Consider the following 16706-nt stretch of genomic DNA (forward strand, 5'->3'; position numbering starts at 1 on the left):
CTTCAGGAGCTACCACAGAAGCAAAACACAACAGAAAGAAAAACAAGCAAAACGATTTAATGACAATGCAGTGCATTTATTCTTGTAAAAAAAAAATCATCAAAAATAATGGCTGAAATGGAAAATAAATTGCTCTTCCAAATATGCTGATTCTATGCAAACAAGAAAATGAAGACATAATTCAAATATAAGAACAGGATGAATGCAAAGATAAAACAAAACTGTGGATAATCGAGCTAAAATAACAAAATAAAAGCAAGATAGTGAGAACAAGATGCAAGTAAATAAATAAGCAAGAAGTAACCTTGCCAGATTTTGCAAGAGAGTTCTGGAAGTCTCCTATAGGGAAATATAAGTCTGAGGCCCAAGACTATTCAGAGCTTTGAAAAACAATTTTTAAATCTATTTCATGACTCACGGAAAGCCATTGCAACGCTTTTGCAGTTGCAGCTGCCCCATTAATATTTGTTCTATTAACAAAAAACAAAAAAACACCTGTTAAAATAGTCCAATCTACTACAAATGAATGCAAGTACCACATTAATACAGAAGAAAATTGAGAAAATGCCATACAACTTTTTCCTTTTCATCCAAGTAAATCGGGCACCATTTGGCGACCCGTCAGGCTTATGTTTCAACAAGTAAATTTTGTTGCTCTTTACTTGTGCATGTGTAATGACAATACATTTGATTCCATTCCAAATGTCAGTGCTGCAGTGGCCTAAAACATCCAGCAGTCGGTGCTGTTTCCCCTTCCTTTCCAATATGTATTTTATATTTAATACAAAGCAGTATTGTAATATTTTTTGGGGTCACACTGTAGGCCCATGTTTTTCTTAAAATTAAAAAATATTTTAAAATTTGTATTATTATTTTTTTAAATATTTTTTATTATTAAAACTTTGTGACTTTTGAAGACCCTACTTCCCTCATTTGTAGAAACGACAAACCTCGTCTTGTTTGCTCAACAAGACCATCCAGATTTCTCACATCTACAGTCATTTCGTGATTCCCGAGGGGGGGTGACTCAGGCCGTAAATTTGCTTGTCGGGTCGGAAGTTCACCTCCCTCAGCTCCTCGGTTCAAACGGCGGCGTTGCTCCGAGCCATAAAGGGATGTCTCATTGTGTGATGAGGTCGCGAGGATTGAGGTCAGCCACCACACAGACATCATAGCCGTCGTGCATTGCTGCGTGTCTTTCTACCACTGCCCACGCGTTCTTGGTAGGGTCCAATTCCAAAACCTCCTTGGTGATGATCTCATGACGGCCTGCGGCCAACACAAACAATATGGAAACTATGGTTCACAAGAATATACAGATCAAGACTGCTATTTTGTTTTTGGGGTGTCCCCTCCCCCCTTCCCTGATTGAAAAATCACATGACAAAGACATTATACTACAATTTGCTTAATTTCATTTTAAACCAAACAAGTTTACCAACTTTTTTTTATGACTAACATTAAATTGCATCAACTTCCTTTTAATCAATAAAATTTATGAATCACCCAGCCCAACAGCATTACCGTTACTTAGTATTGCATTTCAACGTTTATAACTCGGGCCTGCCACACACCAAGCAATGTAGCCAAACACGATTGAACTCTCGTGCTATATCAATAAATTTGACTTGACTTTTATTTTTGCTATAGTACCAAATTGTTTCTTCCTTGACTGGTCCTCTATCTTTTAATGCTGTAATAAAAGGTCTAAAATACAATCTACTGTATGTGTAGCCTCAAAAGGCTATACAGTAGGGGTGTGCCAAAAAATCGATTCTTATAAGAATCGTGATTCTCATTTAGTACGATTCAGAATCGATTTTAAATGTCCCAAAATCGATTTTATTTAAATTATTTTATACTGTCTTGCCTTTGTCTGTGTGCCTTTATTTGGAGCGCTGTTCATGTTGTATCTAATTTGGCCACTTAGGGGCAGTGTGGTTCCACGGTCTAATACACTGTTAAGTTGTAGCCACATTAGAGAGTAGAAATAAAAAGTCACGATTAAGTTATTCCAATAAAAGTCGGGGTTTTTTTGCAGTGTGGAGTCGTTCTTTTGAATGATAAAAGTGCCGCTATTAGCGCGCTAATTAGCATTAGCGAGCCAGACTGGAGTAGATCATTACAATTCCTTGCACATCTATAGATTGAAGCAAAAATCATTGTCAACCAAAACATTTTGAACCAAAAATCGTGCAGCCTGAAGGCGAGGGAATTTTAAACCTACTCGCTCCCTTGTAGTATCCGCAGAGATAAAGTTTGCCCTGCACTACTCCTGCATTAGAGGTATTATTTCGGAGGGACAGTAAGGATGTGGGCAGAGTCGGGCCTGGCCTCCATGTGTCCGTTTCCGGGTTGTAAATCTCTACAGAGCTTAGAGAGCGACGTGATTGTCCGCAGTCCTCCCCGTCACACCCTATACCACCTGAAAAACATAAGAGTATCACCTTTTCCCCTGTTCTTGCCCATCACATACATATTTTTGTAATGAGTTCAGACCTAAAATGTAGATTTCTCCATTGAGAACGGCCGAGCCAAAGCGATACCTCGAGTATTTCATCCTGGCACACTCTTTCCATCTGTCTTTACCGGGATCATACTGAAACACTCGGCTATTCAGCTTGTCGGGTTCTTCATCTGGATGGTTCTGACAAAGAAAAATCATTTGAGTGTATTGTAAAAAAAAAAAAAAAAAAATGCATGGAAGTATGCCTTGGAGCACAAAATGATGCTTGATCAAAGTGTTTCTAGGCTCAATGTGCTGGAATATCCATCTCAAGAAAATAAAATCAATCAATAAATAAATAAACTCAAAACAATAACATTTAGTTTCAACTTAGCAGCCATAGCTAACATTGGCTTATTTACAGCGCGAAAGGCTAGCTTAGTGTTGCTAGCACATGCTATTTTGTTGACTTTGGGTAACTGGCGTTCTCATGAATATCTCATGGAATATTAGGAAAATAAAATATTGCAAACAAGGTTGCTGAAAACTCAAACCAATAACATTTAGTGTTGTAGTAACACGCCATTATGAATAAGTCATGCTACCAACTTAGCAGCCATACCTAACATTGGCTTATTTACAGCGCGAATGCTAGCTTAATGTTGCTAGCACATGCTATTTTGTTGACTTTGGGTAACTGCCGTTCTCATGAAAATCTTACTGGCAGTTAAACACTGCGGATGTTTTTTTGGCTTTTATTCATCTGTTACGGAAAATATCATGTTTGCACCTGGGGCGACCATCCTCCCAGCACATAAAGACGCTCCTGGAGGCTAACAGTGCTGTGGCAAGCTAAAGGAAGAGGCAGTGGGGCGAAAGAGATCCAGCTGCCTCCTCTCCTTAGCGACCACCTCGTCACACTGTCGGTGATGACGTAATGATGGTGCACTTTCATCTGACCACCAATCATGTAGAGAGCGTCGCCCAGCAGCCCCAAAGCAAACATGTCTCTGTGTCCCGCTGAGCAAAGCTGGACCCAGATGGACTCCTCGGCAGGATTGTACCTGGAACAGGAACAAATCGAGCAGGTCAAGTGGTGAATGTAAATATAACGACAATTGGTTCTCGTGTACACCTGTAGATATCCACTCTCTTTATCCTGTGCTCGTCCTCAGCCTCCACAGCGACCACAACGTTGTTGTCATGAGTCACAGCCCCCCCTGAGATCTGACCAAAGCCCCCTGAGTCCTTCAGAGGAGAGGGCATGTAGTAAGTCTTTCTGTTTTGGGGAGCGAAGCAGAAACTCAGATCGGCATGACCCCCACGACGGGAAGGAATCCCGTCCTTGTTGACGCCTCCCAAGCAGATCAGGAAGTTGGTGGTCTCCATCCCGTAACGAAGGGTTGGTCGAGGCGGGGCCAATGCCTCGCACAGACCCGAGGTCCGGAGGGCAGTGTCGGACATTCTAAAGCACTCAAAGTCTCTCAGCAAAACCTGAGTGCGCAACATACATAATAATCAGTATTGTTCTTAAACACAAAAGCATGTCAATCCTTGTCTTTGATTCCCACCGGGTTTCTTCTTCTAGCTTTTTGTAGGAACACAGGATCCACAAGCTCCAGCCGGACACGCCTGAGCAACTCCACAGCCTGAGCTTCACTCTGCGAGTCCCCTCGCCGCTTCGCCACCCAGCGCAAGACCAGTTCCAGCGCCGCCTCCTCCCGGGAAATGTTGAGGTCGTCTGAAGCCAGCAGATCTGCAAGACTTTGAGCATCCAACTCCAGGACTTCTTCTTCCTCACAAACCTGGGAACAAAACCAGAATCAATTAAAGCTGCAAGCAGCCACGGCTGGGGCACTCGCACACACTTTTTCTTTGTGAACCCTAGAAGCTCTTGTAGCTTGGTGTCAAGTACTGATAGTGTAAGAGTGACCAGATTTTTTAAATTAAAAACTGGGAGAGTCCAATTTTGCTGAAAATCAAATATACAATAAATCACTAGTAACTACTTAACAAATTTAATCGCTCGTCAATCTGGTAACTGTTGGTTGTGTTATTTCTTAAGCTAATGCTAAATGCTATCTTGGTTGAACAATGACGTTATCCAACTTTTTTGCACATTTCTGTTAGCTTACGGCTGGTCCTGCATTGTTACATTGAAAATGCGCCGCAAGAAAAGCTCAGCTTGTTGGGTCTCACCAGCGAACCGCAGCATGGGCTAGTAGGACTACATTTCCCATGATTCTTAAAGACACACATGGGAAATGAGAAAAACGAAATCATTGATTCATCTGTGTGATTGAGATACACATGGCCAAAACGATTGCCTTGCTGACCGGACAAAAAAAAAAACGCTGCGTAAAAGTGAGACAAAACAACGAGGCTGGCGAAAACCACCAGGACTCGGGACACAAGGCTCAAACTGAGACTGTCTTGATTCAATTGGGACTTCTGGTCAACCTATGATAGCGCAAACAGCAAACAGACGCAACTAAAAGTGGCCATGGACAATGTCCAATAAAGGTTGATGCCGAAAAACTACAAGTAACAAAAAGCGGTGGACACAGCCAGTACAACTACCGCTACCAAACAAAACACGAAATGAAAAACCAACATCCGGCAGAAAACAAACAGAATATTCGAGTAGTACTTACAAAAGCGGAAAGTAAAGTACTGGTGACGCAAGTCTAACAAGAACAATCATGAGAGGACACAATACTGGGGCCGTTTCTCCTGCGTGCTAATGCCATGCTAATGCTAACCGCCAACAGGTGCGACACGGGAGATTTTGCCCAATGACACTGCCAATAAAGACTGAAAACAGAAAAACCGGAGCAGGGTACCAACAAAAACAGAAACTTGAAAGTTCTGTCCATAATAGATGGCAAATGTTGGACTTTGGGGCGGATTTCCTAGAAGTTTGTCAAAGTATGATTCCTAGCCCAAAACGTTTGACTCATCAAAATGGCCGACTTGCGGTTTCTTTTTGGGGTGTGGCTACTTTTTAAATTTTTGCCAATCCTGCTATGACAGACATCCAATTTTTGAGTTGATTTTTTATCAACTAATGACAAAAGGCTATTTTCCCAACTTCCCAGGTTCTTTCCACTGAAATGACCTTGGAAGAATAATAAACAACAAAGTGGATTTGCACCTGCGAGAAGTGTTGGCAGAGGTATCGGAAAGCACAGTCAGCCAAACTAGTGGCCCCCAGGTCTCTGGCCCAGTGGTATAGACCAACACAGTTGGAAGAGTCCATACAGGCCTCCATGTGCCTTTGACACAACCTGAAGCAGTAAAAACAAAAGGATGCGTAAACTTTTCACTTTCTCCCGCATATCCAATGAGCAGACAGTCAGGTTTGTTGTTCCCACCGGAAGGCTCCATCCACATGGAGCAAGAAGGCGGCGGCAGACACTGCCTGGATGTTGTCGTTGGACATTTGGAGTTCAGCGCGGTACATATAACCAAGGAGCAGCTCCAGGCTGTGAGCAGGAGTGTCTCTCAAACGTACTTCACCTCCTCTTGTTTCTTTCAGACCGCATGTAAACATGGCCTGGGAGGAAAATAAACATGACAAATGGTAAAGGTGTAAGTATGCCAAGACTAACTATACAATCCTTTGTCAAATTCGTACTGCAGCATAAATGTACATACAGTGGGTGCATGCTACTTTTTTTTTGTACTGACGCGCACCTGGAAGTACGGGCTGAATGCAGAGAGCACCACCTTGTGGCAAGCGAAGGAAATGCCGCCAGCAATCAGGACGACATCAGTGAGCTCCTGAGCAGCTCTCATCTTCTCCAGCTGCCTAAGAAGATGTGCTCCATGCTCCGCCAGGGTGTCCATTCGACTGACGCCTGCACACTTTGTAGGCACACACTTTTTTGATGTAGAGAGTTCAGAGTCTAAACAATAAATAAACAAAAAAAAAACGTGAAGCATTTTCTTCTCTATGGTGCGTAAGCAGAAAATAAAATAAGAGAGTTGTCTTTACTCCAATTTTTTTTAATGCCAGCCAATCACAGCGCTCATGCAGTAAATGTAAAAAGTACACAACCCTAATCAAATGCCAGATTTTTGTGATTTAAAAAAATGAGACCAAAATAAATAATTTCAAACCCTTTCCAACCATTATTAACTCATTCACTCTCATTAACGGCTATAGATGTCAAAAATTCATTTGGACTATTTCTATTAGTTTCAGTTCCCCCCCCCCCCCCACTTTTGTTAACAAAAGTATGAAAACCTAGAAACTAATTTTATTGTACATTTAAAACAGATATAAAATTTGTGATTAATGGGGAGTTAATTAGTGAAGTCATGTGATTAATTACAATTTAAAAAATGTATCGCCCGATGCCCCTAATAAAAAAAAAGATTATTAAAAGTTAGGGGCATGACTTCAATAGTTAACTCGCGATTAATCATACATTTTATATCTGTTCTAAATGTACAATAAAAAAATTCTAGGTTTTCATACTCTTGTTAACAAAAGTGAATAGAATTTTTGACGTCTATAGCCGTCAATGGCAGTGAATGAGTTAAAATGACCTATATGATTTTCTAGGCGGTAGTTATACCAAGGAAAACAGTGAAAACTGTCATCAAGTGAAGAAAATATGACACAACAGTAAGATTACCCAAAAATTGGACGCACTTCTAAAATTGAGAAAAACACAAGGAAAAAAACTGGTAAGGGAGTTGCCATGAGGACAACAAAAACAACAATGAAAGAACAACCTCCCATTTTCTTCAGATTTCGTCGCAATAGGAAAGAGTGGCAAGGCAGTAAGCATTATCTTAAAAAGAAAAACATCCAGGCCGTGCTCATGGTCCGATTAAACCGAGGTTGAACTTGTTGGCACCAAATCCAAATGATATGCTTGACACAAACAACAATTTTCACTTCCAAAAGAACATTATACAGTGTCATCTGGTAGTGACAGCAACATGAAAGGGCTGCTTTTTTTTCAGCTGCAAATGGTCACTTAGTCAAAGTGAGGGAATTATGAACAGTTCAAAATAAGAGTCAGTATTAGCACAAAACCTTCAGGTTTCTTCTAGTAAACAAAACCCCCCAAAATCTCTGTAAAAAACTACTAGCACAACTGAATTTTATTTAAGGTCAATCACAAGCACTTTAAAATATGGCAGGCATGTGATGATTCTTAACTCATTCACTGCCATTGACATAGACGTCAAAAATATATTTTAACTATTTCTATTAGTTAAAAAAAAAATCCACTTTTGCTAATTATTTAAAAAAAATATTTTCTTCTTTTTTTTAAGAAGAAGAAAAGGTCATTAAAAATTAGGGGCATCAGCCAATTATACATTTTTATTTAATTAATCGCATGACTCCACTAGTTATTTTTATTTTTTTAAAGAAAAGATTAAAAAAAGAAAAGATCATTAAAAATTAGGGGCATCAGCCAATTAAATGTTTTTATTTAATTAATCACATGACTCCAGTAGTTATTTTTATTTTATTTTTTAAAAAGAAAATATTTAAAAAAGAAAAGATTATTAAAAATTAGGGGCGTCAGGCGATTACAATTTGTAATCGTAATTAATCACATGACTTCCCTAGTTAACTCACGATTAATCACACATTTGATATATTTTCTAAATGTACAATAAAACAAACTTTCAAGCTTTTCATACTCTTGTTAACAAAAGTGGGGAAAAAACGAATAGAAATAGTTCAAATGAATTTTTGATGATATATGATTTGTTATCATGGTCTCATTATTTTATATCACAAAAACATTTGAGTAGGGGTGTGTAGACTTCCACCGTATAAACAAACACCATTCACATACCCACTGGATTTGAACCCCCAACCTCGGAACTTAGCCTGCAACCACTCATGCGCTATAAAACCTCCCACCAAAATCACAGTCACAGAAAAGAAAACAACACACTTGAGTGCAAACACGCAGGCCACGTCTCAAGGCAATTTGCATGCATGACTTTTTAGCAAAGTATACATTTGGTGGCTAACACCATACCAGAAGCGTCTCCTCAGATCATTCGGGTGTCTTTGGGCTCAGATGAGCTCTTTTTTTCTTCTTTTTTTTAACTCTCTGTTGTAGTGATTGCTGCTAGTTGTGCCTTGTGTGGGGCGGCGGGCAAATGTTGACTGGCGGAGAAGTTTGGCGGAGAAGTTTAAAATAGCGCAGCAAGACTACTTGGGCCGTTGCTTTCTTCAGATTTCCACAAGTGGCTGCCAACATGGCAATAACCATCAGATAAATTCCAGACCACCTCAACAAGAAGTGAATCCACAATATAGAAATATTTAAATACTAACTTATTTTTTTTCAAATAATTCTAATTTTCATTTGTTTTAAACACTTTTAAAATAATACACATTAAAAGAGCAAGAGCAAAAATATGGTAGTTTTTTTGTTTTTGTTTCTAATAGAAAGCCAGTTTTAACCAAATGTATATTCTCAGAATATACACCAGTAATCATGCCCAAAGACGTACATTTTAAAATGAACCTACAGCCGTTGCTTTCTGCAGATAGCGGAGTTAAAATGATTTGCCGCCAACTGGTGGTCAGCAATGGAATTACGCTCAAAATAAAAGTCGAAACAAAATAGTAATGTCAACAACAAAAATCAATGAAAGTGGGACTCGGAACCCAGAACCCACTGATTACTCTAAACCTACTTTATAAATGAATAATTTGAAGGTCACCTTTTAGTTAAGCTCTAGAAATGCAAACACAATTGTTTACGAAATATGTTGATTCAGAATTCATCTGTTGCTTCACTGTGAGTAAGCCTACTCCCTGGTTACAATTTCGCACAGGAATTTGTTAAAGTAGCTGTAACATTTCAAGACTCGAGAACATTTACACTTTTACTTTGTAAGACTTTTTGTTTTATTTTACATTGTATTTGTAGGCTATGTAACTATGAATAAAAAATAAAAAATAAAACGTCACAACTACTGTACTTCCGGTAAGCAAATGACCTCATGATGGGATGTTTCAGCTGCCTTTTGTTATCCCAGTGGTGGACAAAATGTCCTGGAAACATTACCCCAAATCAAGTTGTCATTATCTGACAAATCTGTCTGTACCAAATGTTTCCAGATAGTTTGTAACGTACAACAAAGTGAAAATCACTTGAGATAACTTTCGACATGAATTCACGTGGCTTACTGAATTCTTATGAAGTGATTTCAATGTGGCTGTATGGTTTATTATTATCCACGGGATGAAAATGCTCAGTTTTATTTGAACTAACCAAACCAAATGCAAGTCCCCATCTCTTAACTGCGGCCCGTTTAAAGTGCCGGCAGTGTGACCACACACACGTACGCAAACAGCTCCCGATTAGGTGTCACTGATTAAACTGACCTACCGACGGACGGTTGGTTTGTTTTGTCACGCCGTGTGCTTCACTGTGCGTGGAAAAAGTTGGACAGCAGCAGTTGATGTCTATCATTCATCTGAGATAATAAAAAAAACAAAAACAAATCTGTAAAGTTGTTGAATAAACACATGCTTAAAGACTTTTCAACAATAATAATTGTTAATAATTCAAGGTTTTATTTTCTCTTTTACTGAAAGTGACTTCAAATATCCGTTATCGACCTTCTTCTATATGCCCTGAAGAATCCCTAACAGGCTATCCCTAACACTGATATGAATATATATACGATTTTTGAAGTCACAAGGCCGCCATATTGCTCCTCCCAAGAAATGTTTCTCGGCTCACCATCCTATACATTTACAGTATGGAAATTGGAGAACATTTGAGACAGTATTTAGTAGAAACAGCATGATTTATGATGTTTTAAATTTGTTAAACATAAACAAGAAGACTTCAGACATTTTACAACTTGCCTTAAATACATGTATGAATTATATGTCTAATAAAGTTTACAGGAGGAAACGTGTATATTTTTATTAAAGAATTATAACTGTCATTCAACAAAAGATGGCTAGTCTGCCAAATCTAACATTGGATTCTCAGGAACAGAGCGATAAAAGAAAAAGGGGGTCTTCAAAGCAACACATACCGTCTACTTGTTAAAAAATGTATACGTCTAATCTGTATGTATAGGTATAGTTTATAGAGTAGTCTGCTCGCGAGATGGGCGGAGCAAGATGGCCACCCAGTGACATCAATCGGCTATCTAGTCATATATTCAGATCAGTGATCCCTAATCAGTATCAGGCCGACACACACTGGCTTATTTTAAAGTATCGGTACCCATCCGATATCGTTTTGTGAGAAATTAGAAAAATAGAAACTTTCATGCAATTTTAAGGAAAATGCTATAATGGGATGTATAGGTCTTTCTTTAAAATGATCTGTCATTTCTTTATTATTTTGTTTATTTTATATATCTTAAGTACTATTGGGGTATAAGTGACTATTCAAGAGTTGAGTACTTGTACTGGTATCAATCAGAAAAAACATCCCTAAATTATACAGATCGGATAATAAAAATTATAATTCTATTTTTTTTAAATCTTTTTTTTTTGTCTGATACCAGGCCTTCCTAGCATTTAAATGCCCCCCCCCCCCCCCCCCCCCTAATTATGTTGCTTGTTGAAAAACGAGGTCTGGAAAAGTACCTGAATTTGCCTTTCTGTCAATAGGGAGTTCCACAACAGCAAATAAGTTACCAAACACATCTAATAAGTAAGTAATGCATTAAGTGTCACATCATGTAAATCAATACATGTTTTTGCTAACGCTGGTTATTTATTGTAGTTTTTCTTCGCCCCTCGCTTCCATTTAAACATGAACTCATTCACTGCCATTGACGGCTATAGACGTCAAAAATTTATTTGAACTATTTCTATTAGTTTAACATTTTCTTCCACTTTTGTTAACAAGAGCATAAAAACCTAGAATTTTTTTAATTGTATATTTAGAACAGTTATAAAATCGTGAGTTAACTAGTGAAGTCATGTGATTAATTACGATGACAAATTTTAATCGCCTGATGCCCCTAATTTTTTTAAAATAATTTCTTCTTTTTTAAGAAGAAAAGATTATTAAAAGTTAGGGGCATCAGGTGATATTTTTTTTTAATTGTAATTAATCGCATGATTTCTAGTTCTCACGATTAATCACAAATTTTATATCTGTTCTAAATGTGCAATATTTTTTTCTAGGTTTTCATACTGTTGTTAACAAAAGTAGATTTTTTTTAAACTAATAGAAATATATGACAGTATGAGCGTTATAGAAGGGGGTTGGGGGTGGTGGAGGGGACAATTTTTAAAAAAAAACTCATTCACTGCCATTGACGGCTTTAGACGTCAAAAATTCATTTGAACGATTTCTGTTAGTTTAACATTTTTTCCACTTTGAACAAGAGTATGAAAACCTAGAAAAAAAGTTTTATTGTACATTTAGAACAGATATAAAATTTGTGATTAATTGTGAGTTAACTATTGAAGTCATGTGATTATTTACAATTTTAAAAAATTATCGCCTGACGACCTAATTTATAATAATCTTTTTATTTTATTTTTTTTCAAAAAACCTAATTTTTAATAATGTTTTTTCAAAAAAACAAAAGATTATTAAAATTAGGACGTCAGGCGATAATTTTTTTTAAATTTGCAATTAATTGCATGACTTCAATAGTCAAATCACAAATTTGATATCTATTCTAAATGTACAATAATTTTTTTTCATACTCTTGTTAACAAAAGTGGAAAATATAAACATAGAAATAGTTAAAATTATTTTTTTTACGCCTATAGCCGTCAATGGCAGTGAACGAGTTAATACTCTTCATCAGTTTGTTTAATCTTAAATGGCGTCTGGACAAAGTGTGATGTTTGTGTTTCACCACACCTCCCTAGTTATCGTTTCATCTTGGCTTGATCATCAAAATGTTCTTAACTGCAGACATTTACATGTGTGTGACAACAGCCAGGGTTAATATGTGCAGGAACGCTTCCTCTTTTTTTCCCCCCACATTGTTAGACATTTTACCCAGAAACGTAACTCCCCTTCTATGAGTCGTTTGCTCATATCTTGCACAAGTTCACAATAACACATCATGTAAGAAATATTTTTGTTAGAATGAGACGTTTAAATTAAAGAGTCAAACATTGGCCGCAATTCAAGCTGTAATGTAGTAACAGAAATGCTCAAAAAGGAGATTACAAAAAAAGGTTATAGTTGCTCTTTTAAAAGACAACCAACTCACACCTAACTCTGGACTATTGCTCTATTTATATGGAGCGGTAACAGTAATTGAATTACTAGTCGAAGAGCATAGTGTGACCTTTCTTTTGGAGTCTTTAACGTAGTGCTGCTCTGAATTGTGCAACAAAATAAATATCTTGTCTGAAGCACTTATCGCCTCCCCTCACATTGTGCAAGATAAACCCCAATCAATAATGGCATTTTGTCATTTTAACAAGTACCAACCTAAACATTAACCTGCTCAAAATCAACATCAAACAACAATGGAAGGAAATGGAACCCAGCCGTGAGGTGCACAACGCATACGCGCTTGCCCCATTCCCTTAATTGTCACCCCACTTTTACTAATGTCTTGGCCAAATCTGGTGTTTTAGGTCATCATTTAAAAAAAAAGACTGTAATGACAAGTTTGCTCTATATTATTTATTTGCTTGTTACTAACATAACTATGAGATTCATTTGTCAAAAATAATTTCCAGTTTAATTCGTACATTTTGTAGCATTCAGTGCGTAGTGACGTAGAATGCCGGCAGTCTCTCTGCCGAGCAGTGTGAAACGTCTGTAAAGAAAGCAAAGTAAGCCTGTAGCGTTCCTAAACAACATGCGATCGGGAGAGTCACCCTCCCCCACGCCGTGCTCTAGTTATTCACCAGACGCATTCAAGAGTTTTGATCATCCCTTTAGATTAATTACAATTAAAAAAAAAAAATCTTAATTAATCGCATGAAATCACTAGTCAACTCCCGATTAATCACAAATTTTATATGTTATGAATCTACAATAAAAAAAATTCTAGGTTTTCATACTCTTGTTAACAAAAGTGAAAAAAAATGTAAACAATACAAATAGTTCTAATACATTTTTGACGTCTATAGCTGTCAATGGCAGTGAATGAGTTTTAATGGCGACAGATGATTTGTAGTGCAAGTCTTTTGAGTTAAATTTAATTTGCATCTCAAGGGACCACTCTACTCTATCATATTGATACTCATGATCCTGCACTGCATCATACAATTTCCATTTCTTTGCTCCTTTCTTGTAGTTTAGTATCTGGAACAGAGGTGGGTAGAGTAGCCTTTTTTTTTACTCAAGTAAGAGTAGTGTTACTTCAAAATAATATTACTCAAGTAAAAGTAAAAAGTAGTCATAAAAAAATCACTCAAGTACAAGTAAAAAAGTATTTGCTGAAAAGAATACTCAAGTACTGAGTAACTGCTAGAACATGAAGTCTGATTTATTAAAAAAAAAACAATGTCATCAAATAGACAAAATCAGCAAATTATGTGCAAATGCTGACATCGACAAATCATGAACAAAAACAAAAAAACTTACGCCTCCTCTCCTCTTTGCTCTCCGTGACTTTGTTGTTCTAACTTCTGTTTGTTTGTTTTTTATGCTAGAGCATACAAAAGGCTTTGATGCAGCCTCTGAACTGCAAAGAACGGTTGAAGAAATGGTAGTTATTACACAAATGGCTAGCAGGTGGAAGCAGAGCATAGGAAATGAACCAGGACCATGTTGAAAAAAAACCTCAGTTACTCAGAATTCTAAATATATTTGTGAATAATGATGAAATTTTGCTATATTCTAATGCAAAATGGAAACAGACGGCGGGTTACGACTCTAGCACAGCCCAGTATAGCGCAGTAAGAGTAGTGTTACTTCTTCAAACATCTACTCAAGTAAAAGTAAAAAGTATTGTGTGGTAAAATTACTCTTAGAAGTAATTTTTTTTCAAAAAGTGAGTCAAGTAAATGTAACTTACTACCCACCTCTGATCTGCAATACAACCTGACTAAAACAACATGTGCTTCCTTAAGAAGAAAACACAAACAAACATCTTTAGTTATCAGAACCAAAAGCGGCACCATTCAGAATTAAACTTTTCATAAAGCTAACCCATCATCATATTGTACCATAAAAAAAAAAGTACATTCACATAATCTCAGTGCAATAAGCAAATTGACGGGGCGGTAGCGGTCGTATAAGGAACCGTCACTCCCACAGTCCAATAGCAGCTTAACTCTTTGACCGCCATAAACGTTATAAAACGTTTAGTAAAAACCTACGGAGGGGCGCCAAGGACGTTATAACACGTTCACTATGTATTATTTTTTATTTTTTTTGGAAACGGTTGGAGGAAAGCCTTGGGCAGCTGTGTATCAAGTATCAAGCAGATCTAGTTAGTTTAATGACTCGTTTTGGCCCCTAGATGGCAGCGATGACTCTCTTTGCACAAGGTTTGGTGGGCCGCCCACCGTGGGTGTCAGTAGAAGACGTGAGGCGGAGCTAGAGTGTTGAGGAGACAATGGCTGATGATGCAACAATGGCTGATGAAGCAACAAGGCGACCGGTTGCAAGCAGCTCACGCTTGAGCATTTTTTTCAAAGACGGAAAGCATCGATCAATACTAAAAAGCGCATTGATGTCGACGATGATGATGACTCTGAGCTTGACGCCAAAGTTGGAAGCCTTGACGCGACCGTTATGATCACGTAGTAAGCCTCACCGGCTAGCGCTGCTAACGCCGGAAAACGCGCAGCACAACCGACCGGGTACTTCTGCACAAGCGGAGATTCGATCGGGCGATGGAGAGTTGTCGAAAAGCATCGACCAATGCACATTTATGATGATGATGATGGTGAATCCCGAGGTTGACGCCACAGTTGGACGCGGCCTTTATTCTCACGTCATAAAGCCTCACCGGCTAGCGCTGCTAACGCCGGAGCTGCACAAGCGGACATTCGATCGGACAATGAAGTCCCCGAGTCCAATGCATATTCATCGGAGGAGCGGGTACAGTCTGATCACGGAGAAGACACTGGTTCTGGACTACGATGCCACCATGAATGGAGTGGATAAGATGGATCAGAACATCTCTTACCACACGGTATAGCAACTGAAGGACATGAGGAAGCCAGACGTAACACCACCGTAACGTAACCGTAACATGATCCTGATATTAGACTTGATGGCAACACACACTGCAGTATATACTTAATATTCCCCGGAAAAAACGGCCTGCAAGAAAGTGTAGCTTCTGCACGCGAAGAGGCAATCGCAGTGAAACTAATCTGTTGTGCAAATCATGTTGCGTCTCCTTGCACGCAGGGGAGTGTTTCACAAAAAGAAAAACTGTAGTTGAAACATCCACATAATTGTAAATAGCACCACAGTTGCACACATTTGTAAATAGTTTGCCAAATTGTTGTCAAATTGTTACACTGTTGAATGTAAATAAACGTATTTTGCTATCAAAAAACACTTTTTCATTCTTGGTGGTAGTGTTTTATAGAAGTAAAGCACTATTTAGGTGTTTGTGGCATCATTCATGGACAAAAAGAAGTGTAAAATTCACTAGAGTGCATGAAATAATATCGTTTCACTAAAAGCTTGATTTCTCCGTATTTTGGTCCAAAACAAGCGCATTCGGGAGAAACTAACCATTTTCTATTGTTGATTACTAAAGAACGGAATAAGGTAGAAACAAACTTTTTCTTCTAATGAAAGATGAAAGTTCAATCTTTCATTTGGTAGTATGTGTGTTTCCATAGTCCAAACAGAACATTTTCTGTGTACCTTGAAAGATCAGTCAAAATGCTTAAATCGGCTGGCACTGACAGCATCCCTTTTCTGAAAACGTCTCGCAGTCAAAGAGTTAAGGAGGAGGCTGTGTTAATCAGTAGAGTAAAATCACTCAAGTACAAGTAAAAAAGTATTCGCTGAAAAGAATACTCAAGTACTGAGTAACTGCTTGAACATGAAGTCTAATTTATTTTTAGAAAACAATGTCATCAAATCGACAAAATCAGCAAATTATGTGCAAATGCTGACATCGACAAATCATGAACAAAAACAAAAAAACTTACGCCTCCTCTCCTCTTTGCTCCGTCTCTCCGTGACTTTGTTGTTCTAACTTCTGTTTTTTTTTTTTTTATGCTAGAGCATACAAAAGGCTTTGACGCAGCCTCTCAACTGCAAAGAACGGTTGAAGAAATGGTAGTTATTAAACCAACGGCCAGCAGGTGGAAGCAGAGCATAGGAAATGAACCAGGACCATGTTG

At 38.1% G+C, this 16706-nt stretch overlaps 1 protein-coding gene across 1 annotated transcript; it reads right to left on the reverse strand.

Moving 5' to 3' along the window:
• Window positions 1-125: 125 nt before the first annotated feature.
• Window positions 126-8573, reverse strand: LOC147179819 (kelch repeat and BTB domain-containing protein 12-like). The gene is made up of 10 exons (XM_086069760.1): window positions 8461-8573; window positions 6143-6354; window positions 5821-6002; window positions 5601-5733; window positions 4018-4251; window positions 3582-3940; window positions 3237-3510; window positions 2500-2647; window positions 2228-2425; window positions 126-1269 (listed from the first exon to the last, which is right to left on the reverse strand). Exons 2-10 carry the CDS (start codon window positions 6293-6295, stop codon window positions 1121-1123), a joined length of 1830 nt encoding a protein of 609 aa, XP_085925886.1. The 5' UTR covers window positions 6296-6354; window positions 8461-8573; the 3' UTR covers window positions 126-1120.
• Window positions 8574-16706: the final 8133 nt, after the last annotated feature.

The sequence above is a fragment of the Leptonotus elevatus genome, chromosome 2 (genome assembly GCF_054856555.1).
Source record: "Leptonotus elevatus isolate MCC_2025b chromosome 2, RoL_Lele_1.0, whole genome shotgun sequence".
NCBI lineage: Eukaryota > Metazoa > Chordata > Actinopteri > Syngnathiformes > Syngnathidae > Leptonotus > Leptonotus elevatus.

Coding starts and splice junctions, on each gene's coding strand:
- LOC147179819 (XM_086069760.1), bottom strand. CDS start 6,295: ATGGACACCCTGGCGGAGCATGGAGCACATCTTCTTAGGCAGCTGGAG. Junction 3,511..3,581: donor AAGAGAGTGGATATCTACAG/GTGTACACGAGA, acceptor TTCCTGTTCCAG/GTACAATCCTGCCGAGGAGT. Junction 1,270..2,227: donor CGGATACTACAAGGGAGCGA/GTAGGTTTAAAA, acceptor TGTTGGCCGCAG/GCCGTCATGAGATCATCACC.